At 49.1% G+C, this 21601-nt stretch overlaps 10 protein-coding genes across 10 annotated transcripts; 8 read left to right on the plus strand and 2 right to left on the minus strand.

The window, feature by feature from the left end:
• Positions 1-16: 16 nt before the first annotated feature.
• Positions 17-1396, plus strand: N7446_008276 (Dor1-like family protein; the record flags this gene model as incomplete). Its single annotated transcript, XM_058517021.1, has 1 exon — positions 17-1396. One exon carries the CDS (start codon positions 17-19, stop codon positions 1394-1396), a length of 1380 nt encoding a protein of 459 aa, XP_058370667.1.
• A 317-nt stretch (positions 1397-1713) lies between these two features.
• N7446_008277 (uncharacterized protein) lies at positions 1714-3132 on the plus strand (the record flags this gene model as incomplete). Its single annotated transcript, XM_058517022.1, has 1 exon — positions 1714-3132. The coding sequence occupies one exon, from the start codon at positions 1714-1716 to the stop codon at positions 3130-3132; it is 1419 nt and encodes a 472-aa protein (XP_058370668.1).
• A 256-nt stretch (positions 3133-3388) lies between these two features.
• On the plus strand, positions 3389-4238 carry N7446_008278 (GNAT family N-acetyltransferase; the record flags this gene model as incomplete). Its single annotated transcript, XM_058517023.1, has 2 exons — positions 3389-3923; positions 3979-4238. 2 exons carry the CDS (start codon positions 3389-3391, stop codon positions 4236-4238), a joined length of 795 nt encoding a protein of 264 aa, XP_058370669.1.
• Positions 4239-5332: 1094 nt separating this feature from the next.
• Positions 5333-6129, plus strand: N7446_008279 (TNT domain-containing protein; the record flags this gene model as incomplete). The annotated part of the gene is made up of 2 exons (XM_058517024.1): positions 5333-5422; positions 5482-6129. The coding sequence occupies 2 exons, from the start codon at positions 5333-5335 to the stop codon at positions 6127-6129; spliced, it is 738 nt and encodes a 245-aa protein (XP_058370670.1).
• A 561-nt stretch (positions 6130-6690) lies between these two features.
• Positions 6691-7130, minus strand: N7446_008280 (uncharacterized protein; the record flags this gene model as incomplete). Its single annotated transcript, XM_058517025.1, has 4 exons — positions 6691-6748; positions 6801-6859; positions 6944-6969; positions 7034-7130. 4 exons carry the CDS (start codon positions 7128-7130, stop codon positions 6691-6693), a joined length of 240 nt encoding a protein of 79 aa, XP_058370671.1.
• Positions 7131-7800: 670 nt separating this feature from the next.
• N7446_008281 (uncharacterized protein) lies at positions 7801-8195 on the plus strand (the record flags this gene model as incomplete). The annotated part of the gene is made up of 2 exons (XM_058517026.1): positions 7801-8012; positions 8081-8195. The coding sequence occupies 2 exons, from the start codon at positions 7801-7803 to the stop codon at positions 8193-8195; spliced, it is 327 nt and encodes a 108-aa protein (XP_058370672.1).
• Positions 8196-9994: 1799 nt separating this feature from the next.
• On the plus strand, positions 9995-10951 carry N7446_008282 (VIT1/CCC1 transporter family protein; the record flags this gene model as incomplete). Its single annotated transcript, XM_058517027.1, has 2 exons — positions 9995-10335; positions 10420-10951. The coding sequence occupies 2 exons, from the start codon at positions 9995-9997 to the stop codon at positions 10949-10951; spliced, it is 873 nt and encodes a 290-aa protein (XP_058370673.1).
• Positions 10952-14092: 3141 nt separating this feature from the next.
• N7446_008283 (phosphatase PAP2 family protein) lies at positions 14093-15530 on the plus strand (the record flags this gene model as incomplete). Its single annotated transcript, XM_058517028.1, has 2 exons — positions 14093-14514; positions 14651-15530. The coding sequence occupies 2 exons, from the start codon at positions 14093-14095 to the stop codon at positions 15528-15530; spliced, it is 1302 nt and encodes a 433-aa protein (XP_058370674.1).
• Positions 15531-17444: 1914 nt separating this feature from the next.
• On the minus strand, positions 17445-19731 carry N7446_008284 (phospholipid:diacylglycerol acyltransferase; the record flags this gene model as incomplete). The annotated part of the gene is made up of 3 exons (XM_058517029.1): positions 17445-17797; positions 17858-19265; positions 19339-19731. Coding segments are annotated over 3 exons (1944 nt in total), but the record flags the coding sequence as incomplete, so codon positions are not given.
• A 144-nt stretch (positions 19732-19875) lies between these two features.
• Positions 19876-20549, plus strand: N7446_008285 (peptide alpha-N-acetyltransferase MAK3; the record flags this gene model as incomplete). Its single annotated transcript, XM_058517030.1, has 2 exons — positions 19876-20220; positions 20295-20549. 2 exons carry the CDS (start codon positions 19876-19878, stop codon positions 20547-20549), a joined length of 600 nt encoding a protein of 199 aa, XP_058370676.1.
• Positions 20550-21601: the final 1052 nt, after the last annotated feature.

Raw genomic sequence — 21601 nt, forward strand, 5'->3', positions numbered from 1 at the left:
CCGAATAGCATCAACCATGGCCGATTTGCTGGAGTTGCTGGCTCCTCACTTAAGTCCGGCTCTCTCGACCGATGGGACTACTGATAAATACCTCAATCGACTGTCCACCCTATCGCTCGAAGCCCTCCAGAATACCGAACCCCCATCGCTGGCCCAATCCTCCCATTCGACCCTCCTTTCCCTCCAGGCTTTATCCAACCGTTCGCACCGGGCTTTTGTCACCTCCGCCGATAATTTGTCCACACTCTCTACGTCCGTTCCACAGTTGACTCGCGAGGCGCAACAGCTCCGCGATGCCATCCCTAAACTTGACGAGGAGGCCGTTGGGTTCTCCACCAAGTACAGCAAGATCACAGACAATGCAGCTCTGGAACGACGAAAAAAGGCCATGCAGCTGTCTCGCAATGTCGATCGACTCTCCGACATCTTAGAGTTACCAAGTCTGCTGTCGGCAGCCGTGTCCGCCGCCTCAGTCAACTCCGGTACCGGTGCCTCCTCCACAACCTACTCCTCGGCGCTCGACCTGCATGCACATATCAAGCGATTACAAACACTATACCCCGAATCCCCATTGATTCAAGATGTGGCATCTCAAGCAGAGGACGCCATGAAGGACATGACAAGTAATCTAATCACGGGGCTCCGCGCTCAGAACCTACGGCTAGCAGCTGGTATGCGAACTGTGGGCTGGCTGCGTCGAGTAGCCCCGGATTTGGAGATGCTTCAAAGCGACGGAGCTGCGGGAACAGGAGAAGGTGCTCTGGGAGCCATCTTCTTGGTCTGCAGATTGGCGCATTTGGTGTCGACTCTTGAAGCTTTGGACCCTCTGCGCGAACTCGCTGATCAAGAAACCCAACGCCGCGTCAGTGGAAAGGACAAATCAGACACGACTACGTGGTCCGGTGGCCAGCAAACTGATCGCTATCTGAAACGATATATTGAGATTTTCCGAGAACAGAGCTTCGCCATTGTCTCATTATACAAAAACGTCTTCGGGTCTGAACAATCTGAATCTGAGCTTGCCAGCTCGGGCTTACGAGGCGCAGACGCTAAAGCCAAGTCGAAGCCTGCCCATTCGGATGATCCTTTGCAACGTCTACCCCCCGCTCTTGCAACGTTCCCAATGCATCTTGTCCAATTGCTCACGGATACAATGCGCACATATCTTCCTAATGTCCGAGATCGGAGCTCGAGAGAAAGCCTTCTCACCCAGCTCTTGTACTGTGCTGCTAGTCTCGGTCGCCTTGGTGGTGACTTTGGCATGATTCTGACTGAGCTGAGCGGGGATGGCGATGCGGAGGGGGACGTGGCCTACGAATGGGAGGAGGTCATGCGCAAACATCGAGCCTTGGCGGGTCGTCTGGAGCAATTGACTAGTCGGGTTCCGGTACATTAGCATTCATATACCCAAGCGCGATGATTTCCAGGATAGGTGCATTTAAATGTATAATAGATTGTCATGAAGTGTTCTCATTGCCTCAATCCCTATAGTGCGTCACTTTAGCATTGCATGCACTTTGCTCCTGCTAGTAAAGTATTTGACCCTAACCTTGGAAGCCTTGTGAGTTGGCATTGTGTGGCCAGCCCTCCTGCCTGAAGAGGTTACTGTTTCCGGGGAACCTTGTGGGGAGCCCCTCTTCAATTGACCTGATATCTCTTCCACTTGAACAGACACCCTACACTTGACGGCTGAGACACATTTGAAACGTCGCTATGGACGGCATGGAACTGCAGCGAAGAGTTACACCCCAGGATACACAGCACTCTGCGCCCTCAGATACCGAAAACATCATCCCACCGAATATCAACAGTACCGATGCATTCGACGACATACCTCCAAACGGCGGATATGGTTGGGTATGCACATTTTGTGTGTTCATGATAACAGTACACACCTGGGGCGTGAACGGCGCCTGGGGAGTGATACTAAACCACTTCCTCCTACATTCCACATTTCCCGGCGCAACCCACCTGGACTATGCATTCATCGGCGGTCTATCAATTTCAACCTGCCTAATTATCGGTCCATTGGTAACAAAGACATACAAAACCATCGGGACAACCTTCACACAGCTCCTCGGCACAGCACTAGTCTTCGCCGCCCTCTTCGGTGCATCGTATGCCACCAAGATCTGGCACCTCTTCCTAACACAGGGCGTCTGCTTCGGTATTGGAATGGGCTTCCTATACTTAACCAGCATGGCAGTCTTACCACCCTGGTTCTCAACAAAGCGAAGCCTCGCAATCGGCATTGCCGCTTCTGGTTCCGGCGTGGGCGGTCTCATCTACAACCTAGGAGCCGGGCGTGCCATCGAAACACTAGGCGTAGACGCAACCTATCGAATTCTGGCATTCTGCGCCTTGGGCGCTAACACCTTCTCCTCACTCCTAATGAAAGAACGGAAAGCAGCCCGCCCTGCCACGCCACAGCGAACCGTCAATTACCGCGAGCTTAGCCACTTCGAGGTCTTCCTCTTGATCCTTTGGGGCGTTGCTACTGAGTTTGGATACATTGCTCTCTGGTACTCGCTACCCAACTATGCTTCCTCTATTGGACTCAATCCGCAGCAGGGTTCTGTCGCGGGTGCTATCATGAACTTGGGTCTTGTCATTGGCAGGCCGATTGTGGGACATGCCAGTGATATATTCGGGCGGATCACCATCTCAATGATGATGACTGCGCTCTGTGGGATGCTTTGCTTTGCTATTTGGATTCCGGCGCATTCTTATGCCCTGTTGCTCGTCTTTGCGGTTTTGGTCGGCACTGTCTGTGGCACGTTCTGGGGTACTATCACGCCTGTCATGGCCGAAGTGGTTGGCTTGAATCGATTGCCTTCGACTTTTGCTTTGATTTGTCTTGCTCTGGTTATCCCTACTACCGTTGCTGAGCCTATCGCTCTCAGTCTTGTTGCTACCTCCGGATACTTAAGTACCCAGGTGTATGTGGCGTGCATGTTCATCCTTGGTTCGGTGAGTCTGTGGGTATTGCGGTCTTGGAAATTTTACGAGCTGGAGATGAAGGCATTGAGAGAGCGCGAAGGCGATGCTGTTTCTAGTCACGCTTTGACTGCTGTTCCGAGTTACTTCACCTGGGTTCGGCCCCGTAAGCTTTTCTTATACGGGCGCGTATAAGGTGAAGTATTCGGGGCCAAAGAATGGTTTATGAGTCTTCAGGATAATCTAGAGATAAGATGAATAAATTTATAGGGTAATAACATACATCGCACTTTTCCTCAATTGGTTAGCACCTGGGCACCCTCGGCCATGACTCAGAGTAAGATAGCGAAAAGGCGTGGCTATGCTCAACGTTTAAGTAGAACAGAAGAATCCAAGATTCAATTATTTGCAATTCTTAATTTTCCAGGTGTTCTGGACATTGCTCGCCAAAATGCCCGTCTACTTTAACCCGCTCACCAAGGAGCCCTATCTCCGGCTTCCAGCACCATGTTCCCATATTATCATCACGATGGACCGTCCACACGACATCGAAGAGACATCAAAAGCAATGACTGAGATTCTCAATGATCCACTTGTCTATCCATGGCTAGAAGGACCACCCTACCCATTTCTGCCCGAGCACGCCGAGGACTGGATCAACATGCAGTGCAAACAAAACGAAGCCATCCTAACTAAACTGCAACAAGAATACGAGCGATCAAAAAATCAAAAGCAAAGCAAGGATTCCAGTGACCAAGATGTCCCTCCAGAATTCTTCGATGTTTGCGCTTTCAGATGCATCCGTGAAGTCACCGAATACGACCTCAAGACTGGCGCAGCACTCAAGGATATTTTCATCGGCTCTATCAGTATCACCCGGTATGCCTTCTATGAATTGGAACATGGAAGCTCGGCAAGGGAAGAGGCACAGGCGAGAAACAATGAGGTACCTGCTGGAGACAAGGATATTGTCTGGGGATTAGGAAGTATGTTCTTAACCCAATTATTACTTTTCAGTGACATAGCTAACGATGTTGACAGACTATCTTTCGCCTAAATATCATGGTCAGGGAATTATGACACTGGCTGTCCGGACTCTCATTCGGGATTGGGCTATTCCTCGGATGAATCTCCATATCCTGAAAGCCAGCTATCTAGTTGGGAATACAGGCAGTTCGAAAGTTATGAGTAAGAACAACTTTGAGGAAGTGTGTACTTTGGAGGATTGGGCTCCTGAAAGCAAGAATCGGGGTCGGCCGAGGATGTCGATTGTTGTTCTGAACTGGAAGGGGCTTTCATAGCGCTCGGTGTTGAAGGGTTTACCTGTCAAGCACCTTTGGGAATAAAGGGCTACTTGGGGTTTTGGTGACTCTAAATTTGACTTGCACACAGGGCACTGAGCTCGCTTGTTGATCTTTATATAAAAAATAAAATAAAATAAGAGCTCTATTATCACATATATCGGAGGTATTGATGTATGTGGTACCTATCTTGGGATGTACAGTACAGACTTCGACCCAGGGTTACTTGCATTGATGATCACCCGCTTCGCCCGAGGTGACACCAGTTCTTCCGAGATGCTTATTTGGGCTAAGAAATGTCGCTCACCAACCTGAGCGAGGAGGCTAGGTAAGGGCTGAGGATCAGATCTCAGTTTTTCCGAATATGCACACTACCAGCTCCTGCATATGCAATGCAAGGCTGTCGCCAATTATTATTTGCTGCGTTCTTCATTTTTGCTTCTGACACGTACTACAATCTGGTCAGTGGCCAAATTTGCCAAGATCAGTGAGCAAATTATGGATGCGATTGGTTGAAGGGTAGGGGCATGAGCGAGGAACCATCTGCGGATTTCCACAATGAAGAACAAGTTAAGACCCCACTTGTTTAAGAAGAATGTGAATAGTCCTACATGTACATACCCTTTTATTCCACCGGGAAATAGATCGACATTTTGAAAGATGCAACTCTTTTGAAAATGAAATTGTGTTCTCTTTGCCGCCCCAAAAATGAAGCTGTACGCACCAGCATGCATCCCGTGTGCTAGCTGACACGAGTTCAGCTCAAGTGGCTTTGGAGTGGGTACATCTACCTTTTGTTAATTAGTTCTGCATAATATACCCCCCATATTATCGAAAATCTCTTCTCAAAAAGGGAATAAGTGGATTCGATAGTCAGGAGAGCATTCTGAAAACAATTAATCCGATGAACAGGTATGCGCAGGGTTCAATCTAGATGTATAGCCAAGAGAGGCTACTAGCAATGGCTTTTAATGGCTTTTAATGGCCAAATAAATAATCTAGAGCCTCCGCGATAATAAATTAGAGACTAATTCCCTGTTCGATCTCCTTTGACTTTTGTTACCAAAATCCAATCATTGTCTATCTTTACGGAAATGCGTCTCTTTACCATAAGCCTTGCGCTTGCTGCCACACTGGCTGATGCATCTTCATTTATCAGACCGAATAAGCCCCAGGGAAACCGGGTAAGTTGTGACAGCCCTCTCTCCAATATCGAGATGAACATCAATGCTAATATTACCAGGAGCGTGATTACCCCGACAGATGCTATCCCGATCCCTGCAAGGGAATAACCAACCAAAACTCCACTGCTGTCTGCGGAGACCCACGACTCGGTCCAAAAGTCTTTCCTAAGTACTTCCCTCTCGCCAACGAACTCCAGACCTACTCCCGATTTGGCGACCTCTGCCCTTACGAGTTCCTGGAGAAATGGACCCTGAATGCATCCGACCCCAAGGCATACTGGATCTACCCAGGGGACAGTGGTTTTACGATCAACACCGAGTCGCTTCCTATCCAGGGCAACATGACCCTTCCTGTGGGCCAGAAGCTCGATCGATTCGGATCTGAATACGGAAACTTCATGGCTCCTCTTGGTGCGCCGTATATTGAACGATCTCTGCCTCCATCCAACCTGTTTGCGCCGGAGAAAAGCAGCTTCCCTTACAACTATCATGTGTACGAGGTGACCAAGCAATTTGAGGCTTTGGTGGGCCCCGTCGCGCCTTGGTTTGAGCAGCCCGGGTTTGGCTCACAGCTTATGGTTCCGATGAAGGTGCTCGATTTGATTGACCAGGGTTTCTTGAAGAGACTGGAGACTAAGGACTATGACGAGGCTGAAGAGTACTCTGCTGGATATCTGCCCGATCCCGCTCAGCCTACTTCTTCTTAGCGCTGGCTCGGTATAGCGTAGTTGTGGATTTTCTACTCTCTGTATACTTGATTCAGCAATTTTGATGTCTCAGTGATGATCTCTAATTGACAAGCCTGTTTTCTCGCATTCTTATCCAATACAAATCCTATCTACAAACAACACAACTATACTTGGGAACATGGGAGGAAACAAAGCTTATCAAGGCGTGACAGGTCACATAACCCATTCTGGCATAATCCGAAGTAAGTTGGTCTTGGCCCTGGCAGTCTGATAAGGAACAACTAAGAGTTGGACACATCTCGAGTAGTATATCGGCATTGCCTATTATCAATCCAACATGGTAAAGAGCCAAGAATGCGCAAAGTCTACAATGTGATGGTTTAAATCATGTCTTGTTTTACAAGTAGAGAAATGTTGTCTAAGAGGGACGCATTCATCAGTGGTAACATGAGTTCTAGGCACGATAAATGGCATTGTAGTACATATAGTCACGCCAGAGCCCAAACTCCTGGAAACCAGAATAAACAGACAGGCAGGAATGCATCGTCTCACGTACGCCTCCAGACTATTATCAATATATCAGAATGGTATGGCATTGCTAACCTGCCCGTTAAGTTTGACAGGATATCCCAGCATGCTAGTTTTGATCAGCCTGGAAGTTCAGAAGGGAGACGGGGGAAAAAACATACTCTTTTCCGGTCTTAGTGCAGCCACAGCCACAGAAGATTGAGAGAGGCCAGCAGAATACCTGAATAAAGATGTGGAATAAGCACCCGTGCAACAGATCTATATGCTCTATCCCGAGAGACTATAAGGTATGACTTATACTAACCGCCGCCACAATGGTTGAGCAGAATCCTAAATAACAGTCAGACTGAGCCCAATGCTCAATATTTTGATAACTATAGAAGGTAAGGCTTACCAAGCGTCGGGCCAACCACCTTGCAGTGGCACGGATTCTGATCAGTGCCACATTGGAAACATATTGGAAAGATCGGAAAGAAGGGAATGTCACACATGGTGTCGGATTGGATATCTAGGTATTGAATTGAGCTACAAGGAAAGATCTAGTATCGTGAGAGATCAAGAGAGCTTCCCCAGATGGAGGGTTCACCGCCTGGTCTTTAGTTTTGGATTTTATCATAATGACGCAAATGATATTGAGATCCACCGACCTTGTTTGATGCAGTGTCATGCTAAGGATAAATGCGATGGGATGAGTTGTATATGCATATTTTTTATTGTATTCAGATAAAAGAAAGCAAACATCAGAACGACAATGCATTCTTAGTCTCCAGTGCCAGCCTTAACGGCTAAAATTAACCTCCTGACTCAGCATACTCAGCCACGGACTGCGGGGCTCAGCCACGGTTCCCCTCGAATCAAACATCACGGGAAGCGTTAAATGGAATGAGACCCCTGAGTTTCAGGCATTTACATTTGTCTTTTGTCGAATTTTGAACATTCTCGCCTTACAAGGACCATATCCACTCCAGGCAGCAGTGTCGGCAACTATTTGCGCACGCGACACACTTATTCTTGGCAACATATAGTGTATTTTTCCGCCGTTTCCTTTCTCGATTTCCACCCTCCCCACAAGACCCTCCAGATCTTCGACTTCTTTTCCTTAAAGAAACAAGACACTCCCCTCAAATCGATACATTCGCTATACACAGAACAACCCCCACCATGGGCGCCCGCAATCTCATCCCCCTCATCCTCCTCCTGGTCTTCGTTGGCGTCCTCGCCGTGGTCGGCTTCGTCGTCTACAGCATCGTGCAAGATGTCGGCAAGAACACGCGTGAGAAGATGGAGCGCAAGAACATCGCGTTCACCAAAGACGGCATGAAGGTGCAAGTAAAAGAGATCAAGGACGAAGCCTACAAAGATCGGACCCAAGGGTGAGTTTGGTCTCTATTGATTTTGTTTCTCACCTTGCTTCCCAAGGCTAACGCATTATCTCACTTAGTGTTCTGGTCAACATGTGGAACCACACTTCCTTCCCTGCCTACAAGAGCCGACTTTGGGATATGAGTGGCTCCTCTTCTACGGATCAGAAGAATGGCGCTGAGAAGCGCAAGTAGTACGTGTGACCTGGTCATTGTTGTAATGGTCTTGTGAACTAACGTGGATTGTACTAGATCTTCGAGAACAACCATCTGCCCGCGGCGACTTACTGCACATACTATTTTCTCTTCATCGCCGTTCGATCTACGAGTTTCATTGCATATCTTGTCTAGACACAGATCTGTCTTATGGTATAAGGAGATGGCGGCCGGCACTTGATACATGTTGACAGATACATGTTGACGGCTTTTCCACCATTTGACAGCTAGCGAAAAGTGTGTCTTATGCTTCTGGGCTTGATTTTCACCTTTTCTGTTCATATTTCTTTTCTCCTTTTCTTCTCGGTCTCGGTCAATGCGTCATGAATTATGGCAGGTCCTGATATATGTTGCTTTTACCTCTTACCAACTGTTCCCTGTGCATTTACAAGTTCAAACTACTTTTGAAATGTCTATGTCACTCTTTACGTGTGAGCTTGGGTCTAAGTTCGTGCATTGGTGATTAGGGTTAATGGAACCTGAAAACTTATTCCATAGACAATCCATGTAAAAGATAATAGGGCAAACGCCTTTTGCAGCTCCACTATAGTACATGTTGTCACCTGGTTATAGATGATCCTGATCGCAGATGTGGAACATCTAGAGCAGACGTTGTAGTGAAGACCATTATTTAGGAGTATCACCCATCGCTGTGTTTCAATGTTTCACTTGCAACCCACTTTATAGCTGTCATCGCTAAGTCATGGTTAGGTCCGGCAGCACTTTCCCTAGCACTCTGGGTTTCTGAACGGCATTGCATAAAACCATCTAGTTCGTACTACGGTATTACGCAGCAAATGGCGTTGCGGGGAATATCACTACGGGAATTAAAACCAGGAGTTAGTGGTGATGTCGACGTGTAGATTTACAGGCTAGTATATTACATGCTTGATCTGAGGGTCATCTGGTAACCTGCCTGAGTTCTAAGGAGGGGCTTTTAAACCAGTCTTGCTGTACATACGCCTGCTCACCTTAGAATGACACCCATGCGATCTTCCCACATTGCGTGAAGTTGCACTGATTAAAGCAACTACGGCAGTGACGGCCCGGTAAATAATGGTTTCTTTCTGGCTCCGATCATTTGGAATGCCAGTCAAGGATATAACAAGGTAGAGAGGTGTTGAGAAGAACTTACCTGAAGTATCTTGTCTCTGGCGGAATAAGCCGGTGTCTTCTTTCTTTACTATTAGTCCCTCCAACAAGACAAATCAGATGCAAGTTCCACTCTGACATCAAATTAGACGAAACAAATCCACAATGTTGGGGGGAAAGCCGCTGATAAGAACATATTAAAAGAAGCACGTGCTAGCAGTCAGAGGATATGCATAGAAGACAGGAAAAATAATAATTAATATCGCTTAACCTCTATAGTTCAACTGCCGCCCAGCACGTGACTTTAATGGGGCCTACAAATGACCTCGATTAGAAATAAAGTACTATGATTGGCCTAAACCCAAGAGTTAAGCAGTGGGGGCCCACTTTCCTCGCCCCACCAAGCCGACCGTCCTCGAATCAGCGTTGCACGTGCCTGGCCAGAAAGGGCCACAGAGAGCCACGCCAAGCACGTTGTCTTCCTGGGTCACTCGATAGGCTGTGATCAGCAGAGGAGCTGATCAAGTTTCTCCGCAGATGCAACATGCTTGCGCATGGGTCGGTGACTTTGAGCGATGTTTTCTCTTAAACTTAAGAAATCCCTCCTTGCTCCCTTTCTCATTCCTTTCCAGTCAAGGGGTGCTGCAAGGTTTCTCACGTTTTGAAATTTCTCACTTTCTACAACCATGTCTGTTAGCTCGTTGAAAGGCCTGATGTCGAGCTATTCCCCTCTCGCCGATCGCAGTCCCTCTTCGGAGGAGAAGGACATGAGCCTTCCTCTTCGCTCTGATGTCGAGGCTGGAAACAATAACAGTCGAGATGCGAAATCGTGTCGCTTCATCGACGGTCGCACAGTCTCAGATGCTATTATCGGTCTGTCCGACGGTATGACTGTGCCATTTGCCCTCACAGCTGGTCTGTCCGCACTGGGTGATACCAAAGTGGTGGTATTCGGTGGACTGGCAGAGCTCATCGCAGGAGCTATCTCAATGGGGTTAGGTGGATACCTGGGTGCCAAGAGCGAAGAGTGAGTATCCTCTGTTCTTTTAAAGAGCGATCGCCACAAAGTCCCGGCCGATATATTGGAACCTGATTACTGATACACTTATAGGGAATCATACAAAGCTACATTGAAAGAAACAACGACACAAACCATGACTGATGCCGCCTCTGTGTCCGACATTATTAGCGATATTTTTGAGCCCTACGAGCTACCTTCTGAATTGGTCGCTCAACTCAAAAATCACCTCTCTGCTTCCCCCATGCTCCCATCCTTCCTCATGAACTTCCACCACACCATGCCTGAGCCTTCTGGCTCTCGAGCTGTCATCTGCGCCTTGACAATCGCACTTGGATACTTCATCGGTGGATTCGTCCCTCTCCTCCCATACTTCTTCGTTGGCCCCCAGGATGCGTTCGTCGCCCTGCGCTGGTCTATTGCTACTATGGTCATTGCACTATTCATCTTTGGATATGGCAAGACATGCTTCGTTACTGGCTGGAGTGGTCGTCGGAATGTCCGAAAGGGGTTGATTGGAGGAATACAAATGGTCTTGGTGGGCGGCATCGCAGCTGGCTCGGCAATGGGATTGGTGAAAGGTTTCCAGATGCTCGCTGATGGCTCCGGTGAAAAGCATGACTAAATCGCCCCCCATTTATTCTATCTTTTGCTTCCGATGTTCTGTTGCCTGGTTCATGGTGTTGGCGTTGAGCGGCATTTTCGATTTTTGATATCTACGACGATATATCGGCTGGCGTTGGTTTTCGTTTCTTGTTTATCCATGGATCTTAGGTCCATGGCAAAAGCATTCCGGACAATTACCGTCAAGGTATTGGATGGTTTGAAATCTCCACTTCGGCGTGAAATGGACTTAGGTTCATATTTAATTCACCCGAAGGAAAGATGGGGAGAAAGAGAGAACAAGGTCTACTATGAAGTTCAGCATTAAGTTACTAAATGGTAGTGCCCAATGAATAACATGATTGACAATCTAAGATCACTCAAAGATAGATTCTACATTCCATAGGTCTGGGTAGATACAACAACATGTCTGGCAAACTAAATGGCCTCATACACTGGCCATTACCAATAGACCCCAACAAAGAGTCGAGAAAAGCTCTAGATGCTCTGTAGAAGCCAACAATGGCGTCATCGAACCCCTGAGGTCTACCCCAGATCTATTTTCAGCCCCTGATACCAAACCTTATCGCGCCCCATTCTTGCATTACCCAAATAAATGTACCCAGATAAGTCCCCAAGTTAACAGGTTAACATCCTTGGAAGTCCGGAGCTGGGGTTCTGCTCGATGAACGAGTCATGCTAAACCCCGAGATACCGTACTTCGGTGTCATCATCGTCCCACCGGATTGGGACAACATGTACATGTAACGTGAGGTTGGATCGGCGACGCATATACACCTTCCGATCGTGGTATTTGTGTATGGAAGTGGTATGCTCATCTTGAAAATTGAAATTGAAATTGGCTACTGTTAGGCTACCATTTTCTTTAGAAATGCGTTGTATAGTATGCTAAGCATGGCTGTGTAATGCCAAGGGACTATGCATGCTAGTTGATCTTTGGTATCCGACGTATCCTACTCAGCCACTAGTAAGTAACGGTAAAAGTATGCAGTGGCTTAGAATGACGACGTGAAGCATTTTTAGATATCATAGCGGTGAGTGCGGAGTAGATGTACGTGGTTGGACCGGGTAGAGCTATAACGCACGGGGGCTCTAACGGTCAAGCTGACACTTCACATAAACAGACACGTATCAGATTCACTGCTAACAGCCATGACATTACAACGTTGTCAATGCAAGGCATGGAAGAAAGCCAAACCCGCCCTACATTCCAAAAGCTAACGGATATGCACCCGAATTTCGATCAGGCAATAAGCCGCGCTCTCTCAGCCTTAGAAGCCCCGATCATAACCATTGACCTCATATGATGCACCGTGCATCTGTGGCGCAGCAACAAAAACCCATGACTGGGCATTCTCCAGCCTTACATCACTAATCTAAGTATGGAGTAACAGTAAGCCAAACCCGAGCCCACTCACTAGGCAGCAAGTCAGAGGGAGCCGAATACGAAGAGTGCGCTGTCACTCTCACTCTTACTGCCAGGCTGTCAAAGTATAGTACATATCTGTCAGAGCATGGGGCCGTAAGTTATCTTGCCTACTGTACAGTATACAGTACGGGGAGCATGTGCCTCCATACTCAACCGTTGGCGCTGAGTTCGGGATCAAGGGAGCGTGTGATTGGTCGCGGTCGCGCGACGCTGGATTCTGAAACGGCGCAGTACCAAGGACGTTCAATCACAGGTTGTATATTTTAGATTCAGGGACACGGCTAGGCTAGGCTGACGCTGTGCTCAAGCGTGTAATGGTAAGTAATTAGGGAGGCTGGTTATCCCCTGAGACAATCATTGCACATCCTCATCTCTACACGCTGCCGTGTATCCATAAGTATTTGTAAAACAGGTGTATCTATTACTCTTAGTAACAATGCACAAGTTCAATGGTCTGGTTTTCTTCGTCATAGAAGTAAAATCTAACACGCGACATATATGGGGTTCCGTGCCTGGTGCCATGATCATATGAGCCGAAACTCCGAGTGTGGATCTTGGAAAGTCACGATCCAAGATGTAACTTATGGTCTATGCGGACTTAAGCAGAGTTCCTGATATACTGTACTAGGAAGATCACCAGGACGACGGCCGAAGTGAAGGCCGACACGCCGGTTTTTGAATACGAAATACGAAAACCTTACCAATAGTGGGCTAAGCGAAATTGGGCCTGGAGATCTGGGGGCTATGATTGGCTCTCGGGATGGAACGGTGGGACAGCAGCTGCGCAGGGGCCAATCCGCCGCATCTATGGAAAATTTCCATCTTTAGTTGCCTTTTGCGTCTATGGTTGAATTGAAGATCATTAACTGCACATTGGACAATAGTTGGGAATTAGAGTTGGTAAGTCTAGAGTGTTGATCTGTAGCAGTAGATATAACTTATGTCTACTGTACTACTGCTACTACGCCATAGTAATTTCGGGGATGTCGGATACTCGTCGGACTTGAACTTGGCAAAGCTCCGAGATATGCTAAGAATTGTGATTTCTCATGCATCTTCCGATCGGGCTCTCCGTGGGTTCCGCCGCATCCGCCCAACATCAAATTCTGAGCCTGGCCGGATGACCTGTATTGAATACTGCCGAGGGCTCCGGTCAGACTCTCTTTGAAAAGCTTCCCAACACTCCAAACATGTAGGCAGGTATAGCTAGCGTAATTTGCTTTTGTCGGTAGTATAGACAGTGATATCCATACGCCGTCAGGGTCGGGTAGTATACACCAAAACAGCTAGTGACGCCATAGACTCCCGCTGACATAAGCCCGAAAAATTCAATACCCCAAAAATTGGCTGGTAATACCAATACCAATACCCTCTATCCCGTTCTTCTTCTCCCCTTCCCTTCTCTCATCCTCTTTAATTCCTAATTCCCAGGGCAGTGGTCTTCTCGAGTTCTCTTTATTCTGGGTTTCCGCCCTTGCTGTTACCTTGCATCTCGGAGCCCTTGCCAACGTGACCTCCTGAATTCCTCGCCCCTCGGCCCCGACGCCTTCCTTCTTATCGGCACCTTCATGAGCCTCTCGTCTGGCCAACCTTGATCTACCCCCTTTCCCCATCCGTGACTGCCTTTCCGTCTCGTCCGGCATTCCTCGAACCTTCAACATCCCTATTTTCCAATTCGAGTGATCCGGAACCTCCTGGAGGAGCGTTGCCACGATGAGTGCCTCCTTTCCTTCATGGAAAGATCGCACACAGAATCAGTTCGGAAAGCTTCAGATCCAAGTACCATGGCGGTCATTCCAGCTCCTGGTGCCGCATCGCATGCGTCGCAAGCTCCGTTCCAAGCTACGGAGTCGTCTCTCGCCTGCTTCGTCCATCTCAACGCTGCAGACCTCCTTCTCGCCTGTCGACACCCTCAGATCATTACAGGCGCATCGGTGGACGATGTATGATTTCCAGTACCTTTTGCTTTTGATCGTGGGCATCTTCTCCTTAACGATAATTCAATCTCCTGGCCCGCTCGGAAAGACGGCCATCGCCACGGGGCTGCTGTGCTCTCTACTTATGCCCATCACACGGCAATTCTTCCTGCCCTTTCTTCCCATTGCTGGGTGGCTGATTTTCTTCTATGGTTGCCAGTAAGTTTTACCCTGAAGTGTGTTTCAGCGTATGCGCCGCGTGCTGGTGTTGGTGGCGTGATGAAATGTGGCGGAGACGTGAACATGATGTGGCAGGTGGATGAAAGGAATTACCGCTAACAATGCCTTCTTTTAGGTTCGTCCCAAGTGATTGGCGACCTGCCATTTGGGTTCGGGTTCTTCCGGCCATGGAGAACATTCTGTACGGCGCAAACATCAGCAACATCCTATCTGCTCACCAGAACGTGGTGCTAGACGTTCTAGCATGGATCCCCTATGGTCTCTGCCATTACGGAGCTCCCTTTGTCGTCTCTTTGCTCCTTTTCTTCTTCGGCCCTCCGGGAACCACCCCTCTGTATGCCCGGACTCTTGGCTACATCAGCATGCTAGCTGTCACCATCCAGCTGGTTTTCCCTTGTTCGCCCCCGTGGTATGAGAACCTATACGGTCTGGCGCCCGCCGATTACTCCATGCAGGGCAACCCCGCTGGACTTGCTCGCATTGACAAGCTTCTCGGTATTGACTTGTACACCTCGGGCTTCAAGCAGTCCCCAGTTGTGTTTGGTGCATTCCCTTCGCTCCATGCCGCGGACTCGACTTTGGCCGCTCTGTTTATGAGCCACGTCTTCCCCCGTCTGAAGCCCCTCTGGGTTACCTACACCCTGTGGATGTGGTGGGCTACCATGTACCTATCGCACCACTATGCAGTCGACCTCGTCTGCGGAGGTCTGTTGGCCACGGTCGCCTTCTACTTCACCAAGACCAGGTTTATGCCTCGAGTCCAATCCGACAAGATGTTCCGCTGGGACTACGACTATGTTGAGATCGGCGACAACTCCCGCGATTTCGGTTACGACCTCGCCAGCTTGGATGGCGACTTCAACCTGGATAGTGATGAGTGGACCGTTGGATCTTCCTCCTCCATCTCTTCCGGCTCTTTGAGTCCCGTGGACGACCATTATACATGGGAAAGCGAGACCCTGACCTCGAATCACGACATTGAGGCGGGACGATAAGCTACTCAGCTTTGCTTGCACATACCTTCACTGTCCATTGAATGCATCTATCACTTTGAATCGGCGTTATGTTTGACGACAATGTTTGGGAACATTTTCTGCATCGAGCCATTTCGACACCCTAAGGTTTTTAATCTGTTCGAAAACCTCCGGTTCGCGCGGTTTTTCGCTTTGAGCCGAAGGTACTTTTTTACCCTCTGGCTGTACATGCCTCGCCATCCCACGTTCGGGATGGCAACTCCGTCTATAATATTAATACCGGTGGTGGAAGGGATCGGGCCTTGTCCACCTGCCTGCGATCGCCAATCCCCCGCACCACCACCGTCGACAACCTTCGCTTGTACACACCGGGACGCCCCTGGGCGGTCCCATTTCGCTTCTGACCCATGTCTTTCGTTACGACTTTATGAACTGGACAAGCCGCCCTTTTTCTTCGCTTCAGGCTCGTCCAGATTGCACAAAAATTATTATTATCATTCGTGTCGATCGCTCATACTTGGCGCCTGGGAACTTTGGATCTGTTTTGGAGAGATAAAAGGTTTCGGCGCCTTTCGCTTGCACTACACTCGCTGTGCGTTTAGAGGTCATTGGATATTGGCTGTTTACGACATTTTGCATCGGCACAAAGAAGAGAGAGAAGGGCTTCTGCAAAGAGATCGTCACACTCGGTCTGCCCTTCGTTTTTGTGTCTCCGCCACTTGGCAGGTGGTAATTCGGCGTTGACATCGTGCTGGTTCTTCCTGTGGATTCGAATTCGACAGGAAAGATCCGAGGAAAGGAATGAGGGGGAGATGGGGGTGTGTCGATTGAGTGCTGGAAGCTTGTTCTTTCACGACCTCAAGTGGCCATGGCAGCTGGGCTTGGAAGGAAAAGGTTTTTTGACGGAGGCCGTTATCCTTCTCGTCCCTTGAAGCTTGCCGATTCTCTTCGCTTCTGGCTATCGAGGATGAAGCTAATCCGACTTCCTAATGCGTGTACACCTGCGACTATCTTATAAACTCCGGCTGGACTCTGTTCGGGCTGAGAGCGGTTGTGTTCATGCCTCTTATCGTTAGTTTGGACGATGAGATGTTGGATATTCTTAGCATTATCCTTAATCCGTAGCGTACGAGTTAATGAATTATTGTACATTATTCGGTTCTTCCTTCTTGTAACAACGTTACATGTATATAATCAACAGAGTCACATGTTTCTTCACTCGGTAAGTTAACTTAATTTCTTAACTTCGAACTCGGGTAAGCATGTTTGATTGGCGGAATAGGAACAGAGTTAATGGATGTGAACTATACGAACACGAACCAACCAGCCCCCTATATCAGGTTTACATCCCAACACGAGTGGAACCGCTATACCCTGGATTCTCGATAACATCATACATAACATCATACCACGGTCCATATCTTGCATGCATGCTGGATAGGAGAAACAAAAGTTTACCACCTTAAACAAGTAATAAACAAAAAATGATCAGCAACCCCGCCTGTCAGAAAATGTGATGAGCACCGTCGATCAGCACAGACGGAAAGAAAGAAAAACATGCAGCAGTAATACTACAATACGGAGTTACAGTCTGATCCTTGCAGCTATCTTCCTCCCCCTTACAGCTCCAACTCGTGACACTATTAGTTAGAATGCATAACGGATCCCATCGCGGAAGAAGGAAACTGGCTGGATCCGACGCCCCGTGTCCACCTCCTTATCCCCTTATGCACGGGACTCGAATGGATCTATGCATCTGCATAAAGCTGCAGTTTGGTTTTGATGTGGGCTTTGACTGTAGTTACACGTAGTTACCGGACTGGAAGTAATAGAAATAGGAATGGGAATAGGGGGTTCTTGGTTTCTTCACAAAAAAAGTTACAGTATCACTAGATTTCAGAGGAAATATAGTCCAGTCCGTACACTCGCTTTTTCTCGTAAGATAATCGTAGGGTAAGTGGGAATATACAAAAGTGCCGTACAGTAAACAAGAGACCCGTCTATTGTAGAATATCCTCGGGTATGTCTAATAACAGATGTGTGTATCAAACGTAAGCCACAAGGGAAGGGAAGAGAAAGAAAAACAGTAAATCAACATTGGCCGTACATAAGGGGTTTCCGTAAACGTTTGAGGAGGGAGAGGTATTAGTCGTCAAAGATCTGTACACGATCTGCGTATTCGCGGATATTTGAGACGAATGTCTCTTCGATTAGGTCGCCTTTGCCGCCGGCAACGCGGAGGAGGAGGTCATTCAGTGATGCGCGGCCGAGGATATCGACATGGTCACCTGTGTCAAGTCAGTGGTCAATTCTGTTTCAGAGATTGGAGCATATTAAGAAGGACATACCGGTGTTAGGTCCACCTCGGGGCGAGAACCGATCTGGTTCGTGCGGCATCTCAAAGACCTTGATCTTTGTACCGGCCGGGTTATACCGCTTCATGCGCCAGCCCTTGGCGCACATATACCCTGTGCTGAGCAGGTTGACGGTGCCGTCACCCTCGCCCATAAGAACGCCGCGGTCGACACCATCGCCGTTGGTGATGGTAGTGTCCATACTGACGTTAAGGTTAACCAGAGGGTCAGTCTCTTCTTGGTAGAAGTAGCTGCGCTCTGTGGGTTTCCCCACGCCGTAGAAACAATAGATCTTCATATCGGGGGCATATGGTAGACGTGACTCGAGAGGGTTGAGCCATGTGCGAGGATCTTTCTCGTTGGCTTCAACTTCACGCCGGGTGTGTGCTACACCGTGTGAGTAGCTGCCCAGTACCTGGTTGCGGTACCAGTCCTCACTCTGGTCCAGGAGGTACTGCAGACTCTCTGTGGTGGTGAGATTGCGTTTCGTCCAGGACGAGTTGGTCTCGTGGAAGTTGAGCAGGTTGCCAAAGGACAAAGGCTGACCGGGTTGATCATCCGGTGCCCAGGTAGCATTTCCCCAGACGGCTTCGCCGCCCTTGGGTAGCATGCTGGAGATTCCCGGCATGGCGCGGAAGATCTCTGCTCGCTCCTCCTTGGATAGGAACTTCTCTAATCCATACACGGCGAAGGCGTTGAGTTGCGCGGTATCCCGCATTTCGCCGGATAGTACGGCTGTTAATCCCTTGACGGCACCTAGCATGCAGCCGCTGATGTTGACCCATGAGTCGATGTGCTTGTTGACCCAGTCTTTGCCGCCCTTCCCGTGTTCCTCGCTCTCCACCCACTTGAAGAAATATAGCACCACTTGCGAACCCATGCTGTGCGACGCCAGGGTGATCTTCTCACCCTGTACCTGCACTGCGGTCTCAATGTAAGACTTGAGCCGAGTAAAATACTTATCGCGAACTTCGAGGTTCAGGTATGACAACCGCCAGTCGTAGGCAGCCGTAAAGGCATTGGTAGGATCATAGCCAATAGTAGCCAGGTTCTCCAAAATCTTGTTCCAAATCCAATATCCAGTGATAAAGAAATCCGTCGCGTCGAATCCCTGCGCCGCGCGCAGCTTGATGCCAGGCGGGTCGAGGCCTGTCTCCCGGTCGAGCATAACGTGGTTCTTCCATTCCGCTTTATCCATAACCAGCGCTCTCATCATGCTCCAGCTGCCCCATAATCGTCGGCGGAAGTATTGGCGCGAGTTCTCGCCCGTGCCCCAGCTCTCTAGACCAGTCGAGATAACGCCGGGTATCATAACAACGGGATGTTTGGCTTGGACGCCCTGGGATTGAAGGTGTAGTCCCACAGAGAAGGAATCATAGCTGACGGTAGCGCGTTCGTGCTGCTACAGCCCCAATGTCGTCAGTCACATGAACGTAGCGTAGAGATAAGAGAGCTGCTCTCTCGGGGTCACTTACTGAGAACTGCTTCACGTCGCTTACAATACCTTGCGGAATGGCGTCCATCAAGGATTCCAAGTTCAAGTCCATGAGCGAGTCGAGACTAATAACCTCCGACTGGTTCGCAAAGAACAAGGCGATAAAGATGCCGAACAGTCCGCCCAGTACGAAGATGAACCCATTGCGACGTTTGCTCCGGGGCTTGAGGATCAGCTGCTTAACCTTTGCATCACCAAACTCCGCGCGAAGCCGAGCTTCCTCAGAGTTTGAGCCGGAGACGAGGGAGTCGGGTTGCGGGACCTTGTCCTTGCCCGTGCGGCGGCGGAGCATAGCGACCAACCGCGAGGAAGGAGAGAGGAGGGGAGTAAAGGCCCAGAGCAATTGCCTGGGACCTGAAGATGGAAAATAAAATCAACAGAAGTAGCGAAAGAAGAAAAATGTAAAGCAAAAACATGTGCACAGCCGTTAACGTTAACGGACGGATCGGCATCACATGGCAGTTGCGTAACTTTGCATCCCAACCTCCGACCACCTCCATTTCTCACCATCCCCGTGATGAATGCGCCCTCCGATCTCCACTACGTGCGGTACGATAACTCTCGCGAAAATGAGTTGGTCCCCGCGATGCGCCAACTGATCTCCAAGGATCTGTCCGAGCCTTACAGCATCTACGTCTACCGCTATTTCCTCTACCAATGGGGCGACCTGTGCTTCCTCGCGATGGACGATAAGAACGAGATGGTTGGGGTCGTGGTGTCGAAGCTGGAACCGCACCGCGACGGCCCGATGAGAGGGTATATCGCCATGCTGGCCGTGCGCGAGGAGTACCGGGGCCGGGGAATTGCAACCAAGCTGGTACGCATGGCCATCGATGCGATGATCGAGCGGGATGCAGACGAGGTACGTACAATACACGGGAGGCGGGTTTTAGCTAGCCATCGATGATTTAGAGCTAATCGGGGTATCGCGAGCAGATCGTTCTCGAAACCGAAATCACCAACACCGCCGCCATGAAGCTATACGAGCGACTGGGCTTCCTTCGTAGCAAGCAGCTGCACCGATACTACTTAAACGGCAACTCAGCATATCGTCTCGTGCTTTATCTGAAGGAAGGCGTGGGTGCGATTCGAACGGCCCTGGTTGATCCCTACGGCCCCCCGCCACCGGTTCCTGGTATACCAGACACGTGCATAGGGCATCCTTATTCCAACATGGGCTCGTTGGTTTGATAATCGTGGGCTATGCTGTACAGCTCCATTTGTGCTCTTTCAAGCGTGTTCTCGCATGACATGTCATGATAATTATGGGAAATGACCAAAATAGATATACCTACCTCACTGGATCTGGCGTCCTGGTGATTCTTATAGACAGAATCTTCGCACATTGAACTGTAACTGGCCCAGAGTAAGTCAAATAACAATTGTGTACTTCTCTCAGCCGTATAAGGACCATACGGAGGGATTCCCTTTTGACCTATGCTTTATACTGTAGTGGTGTCGATAAGGTAGTCTCGGTCATACTTCGGCTGGAGCCGGACGATGCGAGGAACAGAGCCAACATGTGTATAAAGACCCTTCTAGGTTGCTCTCGGTTTAGTCGATACTGTACTCTGTACGCCGAATGCATACTTAGCTAGGGTCTACCCGATCATTCTAGAATCTTCGAGCGATATCACTTACCGAAGCCGCCTTCACCACTCAACGAACGGCGTGATTCCCGGCACTATGGGTCCTAGCAATGACCGTTGCCTCCATGCGTACGTAGTATGACGGCAAAGACACAGTAGGGCGGAAACGGCAGGGTTCCGTCATATTTATTGATCCATGGCTATTCTATCGAGATTTTCATTATGAAGAGCTGCGGAACATGTTTACTGGCGGGACTGCACGTCCTCCAGATCTGGCAATTTCTGGAGAATCCCGATCGGCCATACATAGCTCACCACACAGTACGGAGAAGAAAAGCTCGATAATTGGGTCAGGGCCATGTTTCTAGAGGAAACCCTTATTGGCTTTTCGTATAGATGGACGTTTGAGGCCTCTGATTGGCGGGAGGACGGACCGGCGGACCGGAAATTGCCTGAACATTCTGGCAACCAATCGCCCAACGGCATGAAGTATACAGCTTCAATCTCCACCAGACTTCTCTCATCGGCCCCGTGGCATCGCCGAGTCATGGTAGTTGTCTATGCACGGCCCGATCTTACGTGCCATGGTTTCATCATAGTCCCAACCCCCTGGACCTTTCAGCTTATTTGCGGATTACCTTCCTGTTGCCACAG

The sequence above is a fragment of the Penicillium canescens genome (assembly GCF_028828765.1).
Source record: "Penicillium canescens strain IBT 15451 chromosome Unknown utg000005l_segment0_segment0, whole genome shotgun sequence".
Lineage (NCBI taxonomy): Eukaryota > Fungi > Ascomycota > Eurotiomycetes > Eurotiales > Aspergillaceae > Penicillium > Penicillium canescens.